Below are 16482 nucleotides of genomic sequence, written 5' to 3' on the forward strand. Positions count from 1 at the left end.
TGGTGGTGGAAATAGAGCACTCTGTACTTACCCTATCCAATTTCAAAGCATACTACAAAACTACATTAACTAAGACTTGCATTTAGCTTAATTAATAGGATATAGATAAGAGATCAATGGATCGAAGTTAGAGTCCAGAAATAAACCTTTACGTTTATATTCTGTTGATTTTTGTCAAGAGTGCTGAGCACTTTAAAGGAGAAAAGAATACTCTTTTCAAGACCAGACAAATGGATAGCCACATGTCAACAAATGAAGTTGAACTGCTATCTTAAACCAGATATGAAAATTAACCAAATAACAGGTTAAAGCTCTCAAAGGAAGAGCTAAAACTCTAAACCTCTTGAAAGCATAGACAAATATCTTCACTACTTGGGAACCTCTTCTAATATAATAAGATAGGAAAGAGAAAGACACGTAGACTGAAAATAAGTAAATTATATTTACCTGCAGAAAACATGTTTTATGTGGAAGATTGTGATGTGTTTACAAAAAAATTCTGGAGGTAATGAGTGAATTTAGCCATCTTGTAACATATAAGGTTAAAGTACAAAAACAACCCTCTTGTTTTTCTTTGTACTAACTAAAATACTTAAATATATAAAAATTTAAAATTTCTACTCATGTGAAAGCACCAGAAGTAATCTAAAAAGAGAGACTGTGGATTAGAAGAAAATATTTGGCAAAGACAAAAAAAAAATAACATCCAAAAAATATAACAAATTCCTACCAATAAGTAATATAAAGACAAAAAATAGAACACTGAAAAATGGATAAACTACTTGAACAAACATTTTATACAAAGAAATACTAATGTCTATTATACATGTAAAAAGGTCAGTCTTGTCAACATCAAGAAAATGCAAATTAAGATCATAATGGAATAATGCTTTATACCTCCAAAAAGCAAACACTGAGGATTTGACAGTCTCATGTGTTCAGAGGAGATAGAGAATTGGACTCTCACACATACTACTGGTGGAATTATAAAGTGGTACAACCACTTTGAAAACCAATGTGTTAATATCATGTAAAAATGAACTTTGAATCCTCTGATCCAGTGGTTAGATATATACTTTAGAGAAACCATGGCACATATGTGCCAGGAATCATGTATCTGAGTATTTATAGCAGTATTATTCATAATTATCAAAGCTTAAAAGTAGTTTCAATGTCCATTTACCACAGAATGGTGAAATACATTCTGAAATATTTATACATAGATTTATTCATCAATACTTAAACTTGTGTGATGCAAGCAAATTACAGAAATAATACCATGTGATGCTCTTTTCTTACATAAAACTAAAAAATAAATCGATTTTTTATCAAATATCACACAATTTTAAGTCTGCTTTAAGAATAACATAAAAATAAATCTTGCCTTACTGAAAGATTCAGTTGAATTGCGGTGCTGACCCATGTCTTATCAATTAGACCATATTGTACCTATAACTTTTCTCAAGCCCATTTCTAAAAAACTTTGTTTCTATCCATGCATGTATGCTTACTCTCTTCAACATATAAGATAATAGAGGAATATGACTTGACCATTCTCCAAGGAGGATGAGAAACTGTAACAACATTAAAGTAGGTTATTTGCCAAAAATGCAATGATCAGACAAAAATGGCCCTTATTAAAGTACCTATTTTTAGTTGACATTCTGGCAGAAGCCATCCAAAATGATATTTAAAGATATTCCACACCTCAAGGAATCTTAAATTGAAGATATATATTAATGTTACAAATTAAGTTGTAGGAGAATGGAGAGAGAGTTAAATGTTAACAGTTAAATGAGTATAGACACAAAAAAATTATTTGCAATTTTATAAAAATAATTTATTAAACAAATCATATGAGAAAGAAAATTATCTAATGTAAATGGATGAAACTTAGTTGCTATAGGCAGAAGTCTGGAAAATATTTTTACTGTGCTTGTAATATCTGAAAAATTATTTTTCTAATTTTTAACAGAATGAAACTTTTGGAATATATAGATACCATTTGGGAAAACAAAAATCAGCCTCATTTCTGGTTGTAATACCAGTTATTTTATTATAAGAGAGATCCTATACTAAACTGTAAGAAAGTTCTTAATAACTATGCTATGCTATGCTATGCTATGCTATGCTAAGCTAAGTCACTTTAGTAGTGTCCGACTCTGTGCAACCCCATAGACGGCAGCCCATCAGGCTCCCCCATCCCTGGGACTCTCCAGGCAAGAACACTGGAGTGGGTTGCCATTTCCTTCTCCAATGCATGAAAGTGAAAAATGAAAGTGAAGTCGCTCAGTCGTGTCAGATTCTTCGCAACCCCATGGACTGCAGCCTACCAGGCTCCTCCGTCCATGGGATTTTCCAGGCAAGAGTACTGGAGTGGGGTGCCATTGCCTTCTCCACTTAATAACTATAGATTAATCGAATGATTGGATTATATGATTTTTTTCATTCTTAGGTTTCTATTTCTATCATTTTCCCCTATATATAAATATAATAAGATATGTATTCCTGCTCACTTGTAACTGAGACTATGTTTCTTGAAGGTAGAGGCAGAATGATTTACAAAGTATAGTAGCAAAGCTCATGACTGTAACATCAAATGAACAAAAGAGCCTCTTGATGAGGGTGAAAAAGGACAGTGAAAAATCTGGCTTAAAATCAACATTCAAAAAACTAAGATCATGGCATCTGCTCTCATCACTTCATGGTGAATAGATGGTGAAAAAGTGGAAACAGTGACAGACTTTATTTTCTTGAGCTTCAAAATCACTGTGGACAGTGACGGCAGCCACGAAATTAGGAGATGGTTGCTCCTTGGAAGGAAAACTATGACAAACCTAGACAGCATATTAAAAAGCAGAGACATCACTGTGCCAACAAAAGTCTGTAGAATCAAAGTTTTTCTGGTAGTCATGTACAGATATGAGATTTGGACCATAAAGAAGGCTGAGTGCTGAAGAATTGATACTTCTGAGATGCTTGGAGTTCTTTGGATTGAAGGAGATCAAACTGGTCAACCCCAAAGGAAATCAACCCTGAATATTCATTGGCAGGAATGATGCTGAAGCTCCAGTACTTTGGCCACCTGGTGCAAAGAGCCAACTCATTGGAAAAAACCCTGGTGCTGGGAAAGATCGAGAGCAGGAGGAGAAGGAGAAAACAAAAGATGAGACGGTTGGATGGCATCACTGACTCAACAGACATGAGTTTGAGCAAACTCCAGGAGATAGTGAAGGACAGGGAAGCCTGGCGTGCTGCAGTCCATGGGGTTGCAAAGAGTTGGACACAACTGAGCAACTGAACAGCAACAAATGAGTTCAAATCAGTATGAGATGTATGTCACAAAATCACTAGAATATAAGAAATCTATGCTCCTTAAAATAATAATAATAATTATTATTATTAAATTAATACAACAATCAACCTAAATGTTAAAAACCAAAGAAGGAACACATTTTTCCCCAGAGTCACTAAATATCTGCTTTGAAATATTTAGGTCTTTTACAAATAAAGCTGACTCAGTCATTCATCTGTCTAAGGCAGAAAAATTGAGCATTATACAGCTTATTGTGCAAGGTTCTTTTGAATGAGAAGTTTGACAATTCAGTTCTGTAAAGACATAAAAAGACACATTAGCAAATTTTGTTCAAGTGTGGTGATACTTGGAAAAATAATGTGAAACAAAGAACTGCCAAAAACAGGTAACAAAAATTTTAAAATTAAAGACTACAATAAAGGGATATTTTAAAAATAGATTTTTCATGCAAATCCACTGATTATCCTAATTACAGGGAATGATTAACTTCAGCTGAAGCCCAGTTAAACTGTCATGTAAGCATTGGCTGAATGATTATGGAGGGGACAGTATGAGGCAGGAAAAAGTACCACTGTCACTATGTAACCTGGGTTTTGGGGAAAAAAAGATGATAGAAAGATAGTTAGATATTGTTTGTGAGAGTAAATCAGCATCACCTGCAAGTGATTGTTTAAAACTCTAAATAGTAAAACCATTTCATGACTAAAATAGTGTAGTAGGCCAAAGAGCAGATCAGTAGATTGCTCATGGCCCAGCAATCTTTGATCCAGTGTAAATTGGGAGGACTATCCACAGCCAAAGAGTCCCTGATGTGACTCATAATTAGGTTTATGCTACCAATGAAATAAGCTCATTAAGGGATATTAAATATGTAAATATAATTTTAAAACCGAATAATTTGAAAATATAAGTTTTAAAATAGAAAATTCAGCATGGTGAAATGGTGACAGGCAAGTTTAAAAGCAATGTAATGATCCCAGACAAGCATTTTGCTTAAATCTAGACCTCTTTTGTACCTTTCCAGACTGATTATGGCAAACAGAGAGCAGTTTCTTTGAAGTGTTGAGCTTTCCGTGGGGTCCTAACCCTCCAAACAGCAGACTGCATTTGGGATTCTCTTTAAGGGCAATAACACTTGCTTTTGTGCAGCAACATGTACTGAGAAGGGCTTGTATTGATCCTTCGGATTTTCCAAGTTAATAGGTAAAAGATTTGTTTGAGGGAAAAGCAGACATCTTTGGCTATTTAGAACTTAAAAAAGTAATGATAGAAGAAGATTCTATTTTTATTCAGAAAACTTGAAGTCTTGTGGTTAATGAACTCAGAAAAGCACTGTAAATAAACAATCGTTCTATTTTGAAACATTTTAGAAATCCAGTATTCCAAGGAGCCAGTGAAAACACTAAATTAAAAATTCCATGAGTTGGTCACTGCCGTTTGCTGTGCAAACTGACCAAACCATGGCCCACACACATCCGTTCTTATCCTGAATTGAGAGTGGACCGAAGCAACAAAGGATTTGTTTAAATAATGACCATGACAAGTATTTTTCTTAAGAAATAGAAAACACCGATCTAAAAAGATTAATGTAATGTATTTATACTAGTCCTTAAAATTCAGATTAATAAATTGCTTGTCATCCTGTTCATAGAAGACAATGTTTAAATGTTTATATTCATACCCTGTGATTTGAATTGACACAATACCATGAAAATACCAATTCCTGAGACTATACACTAGAAATCAAAGTCAATCAGCAAAATTCCCACCATAAACTAGCCAATGGTATGTAATTTTCTCTTGGAAGTTGGATAAGGTTTTGTACTTGGGGAGACTGTGTATTTACAATAAATTTAATAATGTTACCTACCTCACAAATTGTTGTGAGATTAAATGACTTAATATATTTAAAACAGTTGCTGCTGCTGCTAACAACTACATTATTCAGAGAGTTCAATAGGATATTTTTATGAAGGGAATAGATAGATACCTATATAGGTGGCTCAGAGGGTAAAGCGTCTGCCCCGCAATGTGGGAGACCCGGGTTCTATCCCTGGGTCGGGAAGATCCCCTGGAGAAGGACATGGCAACCCCACTCCAGTATTCCTGCCTGGAGAATCCCATGGACGGAGGAGCCTGGTGGGCTATATATATAGTCCATGGGGTCACAGAGAGTCGGACACGACTGAGTGACTTCTATATATATATATATATAGCTGTATATATGTATGTATAAATCTCCCACTTTGTTTTCTGCCTCACACTAGTAGAGATCGCTCCTTTTTCTTCTCTAATGACCTGATAAATTCATCTTAACCGTAAATGCTTATGTATATCAGGTCAATACAGAAGATTATTATTGTTGCGGTTCAATGCATATGATGAAGTTTAGCTCTCAGAAGAAATATATTCCAGATGTCTCTATAGTCCCAAGAAGACATGAACCTAAATACTTCCCAAATGTTATGTAATCTTTATAGGAATCTTTATTTTCATTGGGCTTCCCTTGTGGCTCAGCTAGTAAAGAATCCGTCTGCAATGCAGGAGACCTGGGTTCCATCCCTGTGTTGGGAAGACCCCTGGAGAAAGTAAAGACTACCCACTCCAGTATTCTGACCTGGAGAATTTCATAGACTGTATAGGATTTATAGGTAGTGCACCAGTTACAAAAGAGAAAGTAGTCCAAAGGAAATATATAATGTGAAAGAAATATTAATAGAACTTGGAAGTAAGCATTTACATTTAGTGAAAAGATTCTTATTATGTAAATCACACACAAATAAAGCATTAGACATTTTATATTTAGTTTTGGCAGTTAGTCCAAAAGATAAGTCCATCTTGATAATAATCTCGTTAAGAAAATGACTATTTTCAAATTTTAAAAATTGTGGTTCATTTTATTTTAGTGTAATACCTTTATATAGCCCATCCGTTTTCTAAAGTCTGTATAATATTTAAACTGGGATAGAAGTATTAGTTTTATAAAAGAATCATAGAAATATTTGAAACAGATCTTGAGAGGCAATCATGAAAATCTCAGATGATGGGAAATTTCTGATACTTGAATTTTCTGGTTAACTTAGGTTTTAAGAAAAAAAAAAACCTTTTATATACCATCCTTTGCAATGAAAGTCTTTTGTCAGGCACCACTGATTTGCCTTCCATGGTGGGCACAATGTAGTGAATATAATTGAGTTTTTAATGACATATGCTCAGAGTCACAAATTATTGTGTATATACAATAATAATAATAATAGTAATTTTCAGTGTAAAATTTTAGGAGAATGAGCTGAGGGTGCCCCCTTCCCAGGATGTGCATGGAGTTTGCCTTTTGGACCAAACCTATTTTTCAAGTTTTAAAGCCAATAATAGAACATTTTTAAGAGGTACATTGAATTAGATATGCATAACATATGCATTTTTATAAGCAGCAATCATTAAAGGTATCTTAAACTTTTTTTTCATACATTTGTTTTATTTTCCTAATTTTATTTTATTGTTGTTTCTTTTCCCCATCCTGTGACTTGAATGTTTTCAGGGATATTGTAAACTCTACTCCAGTAGGTGTCAGACTTTCCCACTGTGCAAACTGCAGAGCCTCAGGAAAGGCAGGCTAATAGATGCTGCGATGCTTAATGCTATACTTAAATCAGTTGTTCCTGTAAACTGACTCTTTTAGCATCCCCCCAAGTAACACACTTTTAAATTAATTTCATATTTAAGTAAACAAAGTATACAAACACTTCTCATCTCATCACCTAGATTATATAAGCACTCCTTAAAATCTGGTATGTATCATACAATATGTACTTATATATTCAGCAGCAATTCAGTGAGTAAAAATATCAAAGAAATAAAAGGAAATGATTAACAAGAAAAAATTGAGATGCAGAGTATACTTTAGTATTTTCACTGGCAATAATGTAGTTGATACATTTATTTCTCAAGGATATAAATGGTGTGTTTCCTTTTAGATATTTATAGCAGGTGAGAATAATCCCCTTGGATGCCACTAGGCCTTTGATAAGAACTTTGCAAACAATACGTGTTATAGACTGAATGTTTGTGTCCCCCTCCAACTCCATTTGTTGACATCCAAATGCCCATTATGATAGTATTGAGAGATGGGGGCTTTGGGAGTTATTAGGTATAAGGTATTAGTGCCCTTATAACAGAGGCCCTAGAGAGATCCCTCATCCCTTCTACCATGTGGGGGTAAAATGAGAACTCAGGAACCTGGAAAAAAGCCCTCATTGACCATGCTAGCAACTGTTCCTGGGCTTCCAGCTTCCAGAACTGAGAAATAAATTTCTGTTGTTTATAAGCCACCCAGTCTTTTATTTTGTTATAACAGCCTGAATGGACTAAGATGTTATCTGAATTTAATTGACCAGATTTTTCACATCTAAAACCTCATAATTTACAGAATTAAGCAGAAAAATGCTTATTATGATAGGCAATAGAATTAATTAGATAGTTTTTGTGATGTTAAACCATCAAATTTTTATATTATATTTAAAATTTCTATTTACAAGTGGTCTAATTAATACAAGACTTGTAGTATTTATTATTTTAGACATACTGTGATATGCTTAGTAGCTCAGCTGTGTCTGACTCTTTGTGACCCCATGGGCCACAGTCTGCCCAGTCCATGGGGATTCTCCAGGCAAGAATACTGGTATGGATTGCCATGCCCTCCTCCAAGGGATCTTCCCAACCCAGGGATCAAACCCAGGTCTCCCGCATTGCAGGCAGATTCTTTACTGACTGAGCCACCAGGAAAGCCCTTAAACATACTAGAAATCATAATTTATTTAACTTGAGCCACCTGTTTGTACTTAAAGCAAGTTATATAGCTTATAGAAAGAATAAACAAATGAAATTCTAAAATAAATCAAGTTTCCAGTAAACTCAGCAAATAAAGTATTCATCTTGTTTCATATTCAACTTTTCCCTTCTGGCCTTTTCATTAATATTTTACAATATTTATGGCCATTCTCTATGCAAAATAAAACACAATGGCAACAAAAGAGTGGGAAACTCTCAGGGCCAGCTCTGACTTCTGCTTTCTCTCCCTTTCCTTTTTCATTAAAAAAAAAAAAGAGAGAGAAAACTCCTCAATTGATTATCCATATTTTTATAGTTCTCATATTTTCCAAACTTATGCCTCTAGTCTTGATCTCTGCTTCAAACTCCAAATCCATTCAATAAGCAGTCATTCCACAGAGTTTTGTTTGGCTTTTTCTATGTGCATGGCACTTATGTTAGCAGTTGAATAGAATAATAATTGAAAAGGGCAAGGTTCCTATTATCACAGGGTGTATTTTTGACATGAAAAAATATAAAATACACAAATGTATATATTAATAAACTCATAATTTCAAATAAATGCTTTAAAGAAAAAAGTAAAGGTGATAAGATGGCAATTTGACATTGGGTTGTCAGAGAAGGTCTGCTTGAGAGAGGGACATCAATGCTAGAGCTGCATGAAGAAAAGGAATCCATCATTCAAAATACTGAAGTTACAGCATTCTATCAAGAGCAAACAGGAAATTTCCTTGAGATACATATTAACTTGACATGGTCAGTAACCAGAAGGAAACCCATTTGTGGAGAAAAGGAAGTGGAGTGAACTTGGAGCATGGTGGAAATTTAGATCATAAAGACAGGGGGTCATGAGCAAGACCCAGTGTGCATGGTGAGGATTTTGCATTTTATTCTATAGGTATGGAGAGCTACCAAGTGAACTTGAGCATGTGAGCAAAATACCAAGTTTCACCGATTTTTAAGACACATATCTCTGAAATCATGAATACGTTTTGAAATCAGTGGTATCTTTTAGTCACTATTGGTCAGACAGTAGGTATTGTTACTGCCTTAGAAATAGCTAAACCAGTTTTATTTATATTTTCATTTCAAGGATGCATAAGTGATATATAATAAAACTCTGAGAGATAAATCTAAAAACTTTAATGTCATATTTTCTTATTAATACATAAGATAATGCATCACAGTATATGAAGTCTTACATTCAATGAAATTCATTAACCTGAGTTAAAGTTTAAATGCCTTGAAGTGAAGTGAAAGTCGCTCAGTCGTGTCTGAGTCTTTGTGACCCCATGGACTATACAGTCCGTGGAATTCTCCAGACCAGAATACTGGAGTGGGTAGCCTTTCCCTTCTCCAGGAGATCTTCCCAACCCAGGGATGGAACCCAGGTCTCCCGCATTGCAGGCAGATTCTTTACCAGCTGAGCTATCAGGGAAGCCAATCTTTCAAAACCTCAGGATATCTCCATTTTCACTTGCAATCCCTAGCCCCTTTCAGTGTTTTTCAGATGGGTACCACTGTTTCAGCATCAAATCCAAACTGAAAATATCCAGGCACAGCATTATCCAATAGAACTTTCTGCAACAATGCAAATACTCTGTGTCTACACTGTCCCATATGGCAGCCACTAGCTCCAGGTGAACAGAGTGCTTGACCATGTAACTAGTAGTATGACTGAGGAACTGAATTTTTAATTTCACTTAATTTTAACTAATTTAATTTTAAATAGCCACCTGTGCTTAGTGGCTATCACAGTAGAGAGTGCATGTCTAGAGGAAGAAGAGAAACCTTGAGTGTCAAGAGTAGAGAAGTTTTTCCTTGAGCTCCCCCATGGTTCTTCCCAGGTGTCTCTTTGGTCAAAAGCTGGTCACATGGCTACTCCTAAGTCAAACATTGCCAAGGGAAACCATTTCCACAGCTAGCTTAAAATAATCAGGATTCAGTGTGGGTGCATTGGTCCCGGCCCTGGCAGCACCTGGGTTGGAGCAGGTGGCCGGGCACAGAGGGGCTCAGAGGAGCCGAGTTCTGTGTCAAACATACAATGTTCTATGTCAAATTTATTCCATAAAAAAGTTTGAAAGGTCTCACATGTGTGGAGGCAAGAGTGGAAATGCGGATAAGTTAAGAGATTGGTGGTGGGTAATGGTGGTAAGAATGGGATGGTATGGTAAAAGTGGAGAGAGGCTAGGGGTTTGAAGGATGTTGGAGAGGACACTGAGACTTCTTAATTGATTATATAAAGGCCAGGGGAGAAAATGTAAAAGATATACCAAAGGTTTCCAGTTATGGAACTAGCCATTCACTGAGATGAAGATTCAAGTACACAGGTGCAGGCGTTGGGATTGTGAGAGAAGTTATTAGGTAGGCAGTCGATGCCTCTCGATATCTCATCTTACCTACTATCCTCTCAGGGGAGGCTCACAGTGCTCAGGGTAGGCCACTCACCCTGTTACATATTCTTAAGAACTTCATTCAGAATGTTGATCACCATTTTGACTCCACATCAGTCTTTGTGATGCACTCTTTTTCCTCCCCACGCCCTCCTGGACTGCAGGTTCCAGGAGGCGGAACAGGTGGGAGTTTGTTTTCACTGTTTTACTCTCAGCACAAGCACGATGCTGGGGACGTATTGAAAGCTGAAAGTGTTAGTTGCTCAGTCATGTCTGACTCTTTAAGACCCCATGAACTGTGTAGCCTATATTAGTCCTCAGCAAATATTGGCTCACTGCATAGATACAGTAATTCTAATTTCTCCTTTTTATCCTGCCTCTTTCAAAGTGCTTGGTCACTGACCAACCTCCATTCTGCTAGACAGGAAACCACAACTCTGGTGGGGCCAGGAGTTCTGTGGTGCTAAGATGAGACAAAATACAAGATGAGACAAAAATATGCCAGAAAAATTCTATTGATGTAAGTATTCCTTTTAAGTAGAATCACTATAAAATTCTAAGAGTATTAGGGGAAAAAACCCCAAAACCTAAAGATGAGTTTATCCCCAGTCAATCAGATTTTCTTATACAGAAATAATAATTCTTTAGGAAGGATTTGTTTATATATTCACATATAGATCCATAAACTTTATAGTCAGTTCATTAAATATTGTGTATGTATTAGAAACCAAATATTTTACTAGCAATGAAAATATGTACCTAAATGCAAGGAGATCACATATATAATTATAATACACTACTGTAAGTGTGGCAAAAGAAGAATTCAGAGTTTAAGTACAGTCAGAGAGCCCACCTGACTGAGACTGAGAAGGCTTCCTGGAGATATTATTATTAGGTGTAAAAGAAGTAGGTGATAGGAAAATAAGACTGTGCTAGCCAGAAGTACAAACAGGGACCAGAGATGGGTTTAACAAACAATATACTGTGGACTAGAAAACTACAAATTTTAATGGCCAGAAAGTGACAGAAGATGAGGCTGGGGAGATAGGCAAGAGCCAGATCAAAGATGGCATTGTGTGACTGATCTGGGTAACAAATCTGGACTCTGTTATGGAGCAAAGAATAGTCACTGAAGCCTCAGAAGTGGGGAAATATACTGGCCACTTGTTTTTTCCAGTTGGGATAGTAGACTGTGTTTGCTGAGGGAGTATAATGTAGGGATAGAATGCTTTGTCTCTGAAGACAGCCTGGGTTTGCATTTTTGCTGTGCAATTTACTAGCTAAGTGACCCTAGTTAAGTTTCTTAACCTCTCCATAATGAAATAGTAAAAGAATCTTCTTCATAGAATTATGGCGATGTTTAAAGGATTGAAAATTATGTATTTTCATACACACACACACACACACATACACACCCTCAGTATAGTACTAGAGAAAATACCATAAAGTGTTTGCTACTGTTTTTGTTTGTTAATCAAATAAAATGTGAAAGATCTCTTTTGACCTTGTTAAGGTTTCTTTTCGTCAGCACTGTGTCCATAAGAGATGGGCCTAAGTTTTATCTCATACCATTATCAATTGCGTGGCTTAATGAGTAGAAGTCTGGGACCGAATGAAAAGTTTACCAAAAGAGAACTTCAGGACCTCCCTGGTGGTCAGTGGTATATAACTCGGTGCTCCCAATGCAGAGAGTTTGATCTGGTCAGGGAACTGAGATCCTGCATGCTGCATGGTTCAGCCAAAAAAATGAAATAGAACCTCAGCTCTCCAGGACTTCAGGATGTAGACTCTTAAGTTGTTGTTGCTCAGTCCTCCACTGTCTCCTGGAGTTTCTTCAAGACCCTCTAAGTACATGTGTGCTAAGTCGCTTCAATCATGTCTGACTCTGTGCAACCCTATGGACTGTACTCTGCCAGGCTCCTCTTTCCATGGTTTCTCCAGGGAAGAACACTGGAGTGTGTTGCCTTTATCTTCTCCAGGGGATTCTCCCGACCCAGGGATCAAACACATTTCTTACATCTCCTGCACTGGCAGGAGTGTTCTTTACCTCTAGAGCCACCTGGGAAGCCTCAGAAATAAGATTATTGTCATTGGAAAATCCAACGGATGGAGTTCTGCTCAGCAGGTCACAACTTTAATGTCTTGTTTCCTCCTAACATATAGTGAATTTTTAAAAATCTGAGACATGTTGGTGGTTACTTTTTATAGAAAATATTCCTTGGAAGCAGGAATTATTTTAAAAATTCTCTATTTCCCCAGAGACCAGTACAATGTTAGGCACATAATAGGCAATATATAAAAATCATCAGATGATTTGTAATATATAAAAATAAGTAGGTGTTCATAAGCTTTGACAGTGAGGTCTCTGGGTAAAACAATTAGCATGTATCTAGTATTCATCAAGTTATCAATTACTACTTCTAATTATGAAACAACTGTATGCCATTTCTATATGCCATGTAAAACTTTAAGCACTATTTTAATTAGAACTGTTCCCTTCTTCTTTTGGTTGTATTTACAATCTATTGAAAACTCTTGACACACATCTCTAAAAAGTTCAAGTCATTTTCTATGAGTGCCTAAGGTTTCTATACAACTTGTTTAAAAAAATTAAATCATAGAATATTACAAAATATGAATAGAGATGATTTTATAAGTGACTATGACTCTCAATAGTTTACATTTTACTATTATTTGATAGCCCATATTCTGTTGTTCATAAACATGAGAAAGCTTAATTTATATCTGTTAAAATGTCTCTTATAGACAAAGTATATCCATCCCAAGTTGAACATTTTGTAATCTGTAGTATTTATTTTATAGTACATTGGCATGTTCTACATTCCACGAAGTTAATGTTTTTAGTTAAAATCACATTTACTTCCATATTTAAAAAATTCTATAACCTTTGAAATACAGTGAAAATGGAATTAAATAAATACAAATCTACTGGTTTATATTCCCAGTGTGTCCTCATCTTTATATCAAGAACATCTTTATACCATTAACACAATGCCTTTCATATAGCAGGTGTAAGTTGCTATTATTAACTTAAATTAGTTTATGTAGTCAGGTATTTAACTCAAGCTTCCAAGGCATTATTTGGTGTCTTTAAATTTTTATTATAAGCAAAAGGTATTTGAAAGTTTAATTTCATAATACTAAACATCTAGTATTCTAAACATAGAAATAATTTTGAACATTAAATGAATAGAACACTGACTTGCATTTCTCAGTGTTTTGTTCTTGTTTTTTTGGGCCTTTTAAAAGTTTTATTTAATGATACTGTTTTAAGCTTTGTTTTATTATTTTGTTTCAACAATTCAAATAGAATTTTCTCTAATTTTAAATCAAAATCAATTTGAAAAATTGGCCTCTCTAATCAACACATTAATGATAATAGCATAACTCAGTATAACAGTACTAGTAAAATATGATTTGTTGAGCACCCATTCTGTGAGAAGTATGTGTCTAAGCACATTTCATTAATTTAAATCTTGCATGATAACCCTGCAAAGTTGGAATTTTTATCTGTATTTCCTATCTGTATTTTACAAATGAAAAAACTTAGATTCAGGAACATCAATTGACTTGCTGAAGTCAAGGATCCAGACAGTATGGGAGCCAGGATTCCAACCCAGCTCTGCTTGGTTTGTTCTTGATAACTGTTTAATTTCCACAGCACCAGGCTGTTTCAATTTTTAAATCTGTTCACACGTTAACCGTATTGACATTTTTTTCTTTCACCTTGTAGATGTAATTCTGAGCACAAACAGCATATGCTTGATGTGAGTTAACTAACAAGTCACTGTAGGGTTACACTGTAGGGTTAGTGACCATCTCCAGTTAAAGTACCTCTATTTAGTAACTTGGACCACTTCAATTAAAACAAATTGCTGCATTTTATTTGTTCAGCTTTTCCTTTTAAGATAAGGTAATGCTCAATTCCCTCATCTAACTGACATATGATCTGGTTTCATCTTGAACACAAAATCCTGTCTGGAAATGAGACCATTTAACTGTTAGCTTGCAATCTTACAAACCGTATCATTAGAAAGGGGGAAAAAAAAGAATTTTCTTACTTTCCTCTAGTTGTTTCAAAACTTGGTTTTTGTTTGCTGGTTCTTTGGCTTCCAGGGCTGTCACCTCTGCTGAGGTACGTTTCCCGTGGCGATCGATTTCCCACGCCTCCAACTGAGTTTGGAGAAATGCCTTGTTCATTCGTCTTTCTGGCAAAGCTCTGAAGAAATTTCAGGGTGGAGTTGGAAAGAATCACTGATTCTGCTTTAGGACTGAACTTGAGGGTAGGTTCCGTCTGGAGGGCAAGCGTTTGTAACTTCAGCATCCCTTCTTCTGTCTTCTCTGTGAGTGTGAGAGTTTGTTTTCTCACACCCTCTGGAGATGCACTTGTCTCTGAAGGCAGTGGTATTGATTTCAGAAGACTGTCTTCAGAAGTGCTGGAATCAGGAGCTGTGGCCACTTCAGTTGATGTGATCTTGGGGGTTGGCAGCACCTGGAGACTTTGTCCTTTGTTTGGAGGAACTGAAGCAGAGGTCGCATTCTTCTGGGAGTTCTCATCCTCAGTTGTAGTCCAAGTGTGCGTAGGGCCATTAAGCCCAAAGCCTCCACTCCATAAACTAGAAAGCAGGATAAATAGCCTTGCTCCTTTCATTTCAGTAGTTGGAAGCTAGAAAGCTCAAGTAAAATTGGGGGATAAAGTCCTTCTAGCCTTTCTGACAACTGCTTCCACACTGAATCTGCTAAGACAGAGGTTTGCCAATTTGAGATGTGAAGAGGAAACAGGTTTCTGTGTTTTGTAGTGGACTCAGGAAGTTTGATTTCCTGTTTCTGTAGGTTCTGTGTGATCTGTGACCTCTGGTAGGATGATCTATGGAAGCAGTAATGTGTGTCCGACGAAGCTGAGGGTAAATGGAAAAACACAGGCAATGATTATCAGGAAAACCCATGAAAGAAATGTGAAGTAACTTTCCCAGGTCCACTTATATTTCATGTGTTGCTCAGTTTTGAAGAGAAATTTCATGGTGATGATGGAATTTTGTTTGGATGGGTTAAGTCAAATAGTTTACATTTTGTTCTACTATGCAAGGAAATTGAGAAAAAATAATGTGATACTTCCTTTCAACTGTGCCCCATCCAGAGAGCCATGTTTTGTTTAAGGACATATACACATGCACAAATAAAAACTCTGTCTGCAGTGTCTCCGCCCTTTCATGCATCACAGGCTAAATTGTGAAAAAATAAAAACATGTCCCTATTTTTCTATACACACTTTAGCTGTAGCATTATTTGAAATCAATCTCAATGATGATAATAAAAAAGAAAAGGATAAATTATTGAATTATGTGAGTATACAAGAAACTCACTTTAAATTTTGCTCTCGAAATTTCTATTGGAACCAGTTAATGGAATGAAGCATCAGAAATTTAATTCTCTATTTTCTAATGCTTATCTTCTCATGGTTGAGAGTGATTAGTATTTTACCACTAAAAAAGGATGAAGAAAGAGTGGACTCATATGAAAATAAATTAAAGTGGAATAATACATATTAGTTTTTGTATTTTTACTGTAGTGCCAAATGTATCAGCAGCAGAAAGTAGGGAATTGCATTGATCAAAGACTGTTCAATGGCGGTTTTCCCAGTAGAGATGCTTCATGGGATTTATGATTTCACTGTTCCAACAAATGTCTGATTCTCAGGCTTCCATTAAGCTCTCTGAGCTGTAAAAAATTTTCCATAGCATACCCTTCGGACATGTAAGTAACAAACTAGAGTAGTTCATCCATCCATATGTTTCTTCTTTCTTTCATTCATTCAGTAATAACCCAAATCGCCAGTCAGCTTTAGTGAGGTGCTCTCTTAGATGCTAAGATTATAAAGCAAGAATATTCTTGGGTCTCAATGTACTTGTGTTCTATTATATATTA

The 16482-nt window shown here is 35.8% G+C and overlaps 1 protein-coding gene across 2 annotated transcripts in view; it reads right to left on the minus strand.

Moving 5' to 3' along the window:
• The window catches only part of MMRN1 (multimerin 1), a 74531-nt gene extending 59203 nt beyond the window's left edge, over positions 1–15328 (minus strand). The window contains exon 1 of one of the 2 annotated variants that reach the window (XM_070372150.1): positions 14619–15328. In XM_070372150.1, coding sequence (XP_070228251.1) covers positions 14619–15208 — 590 coding nt within the window. In that variant the 5' untranslated portion in view covers positions 15209–15328. The remainder of the gene's footprint in view (positions 1–14618) is intronic. The other variant, XM_014481022.2, reaches the window with a different exon arrangement.
• Between the last annotated feature and the right edge of the window lie 1154 nt (positions 15329–16482).

The sequence above is a fragment of the Bos mutus genome, chromosome 6 (genome assembly GCF_027580195.1).
Source record: "Bos mutus isolate GX-2022 chromosome 6, NWIPB_WYAK_1.1, whole genome shotgun sequence".
In the NCBI taxonomy this organism is placed as follows: Eukaryota; Metazoa; Chordata; class Mammalia; order Artiodactyla; family Bovidae; genus Bos; species Bos mutus.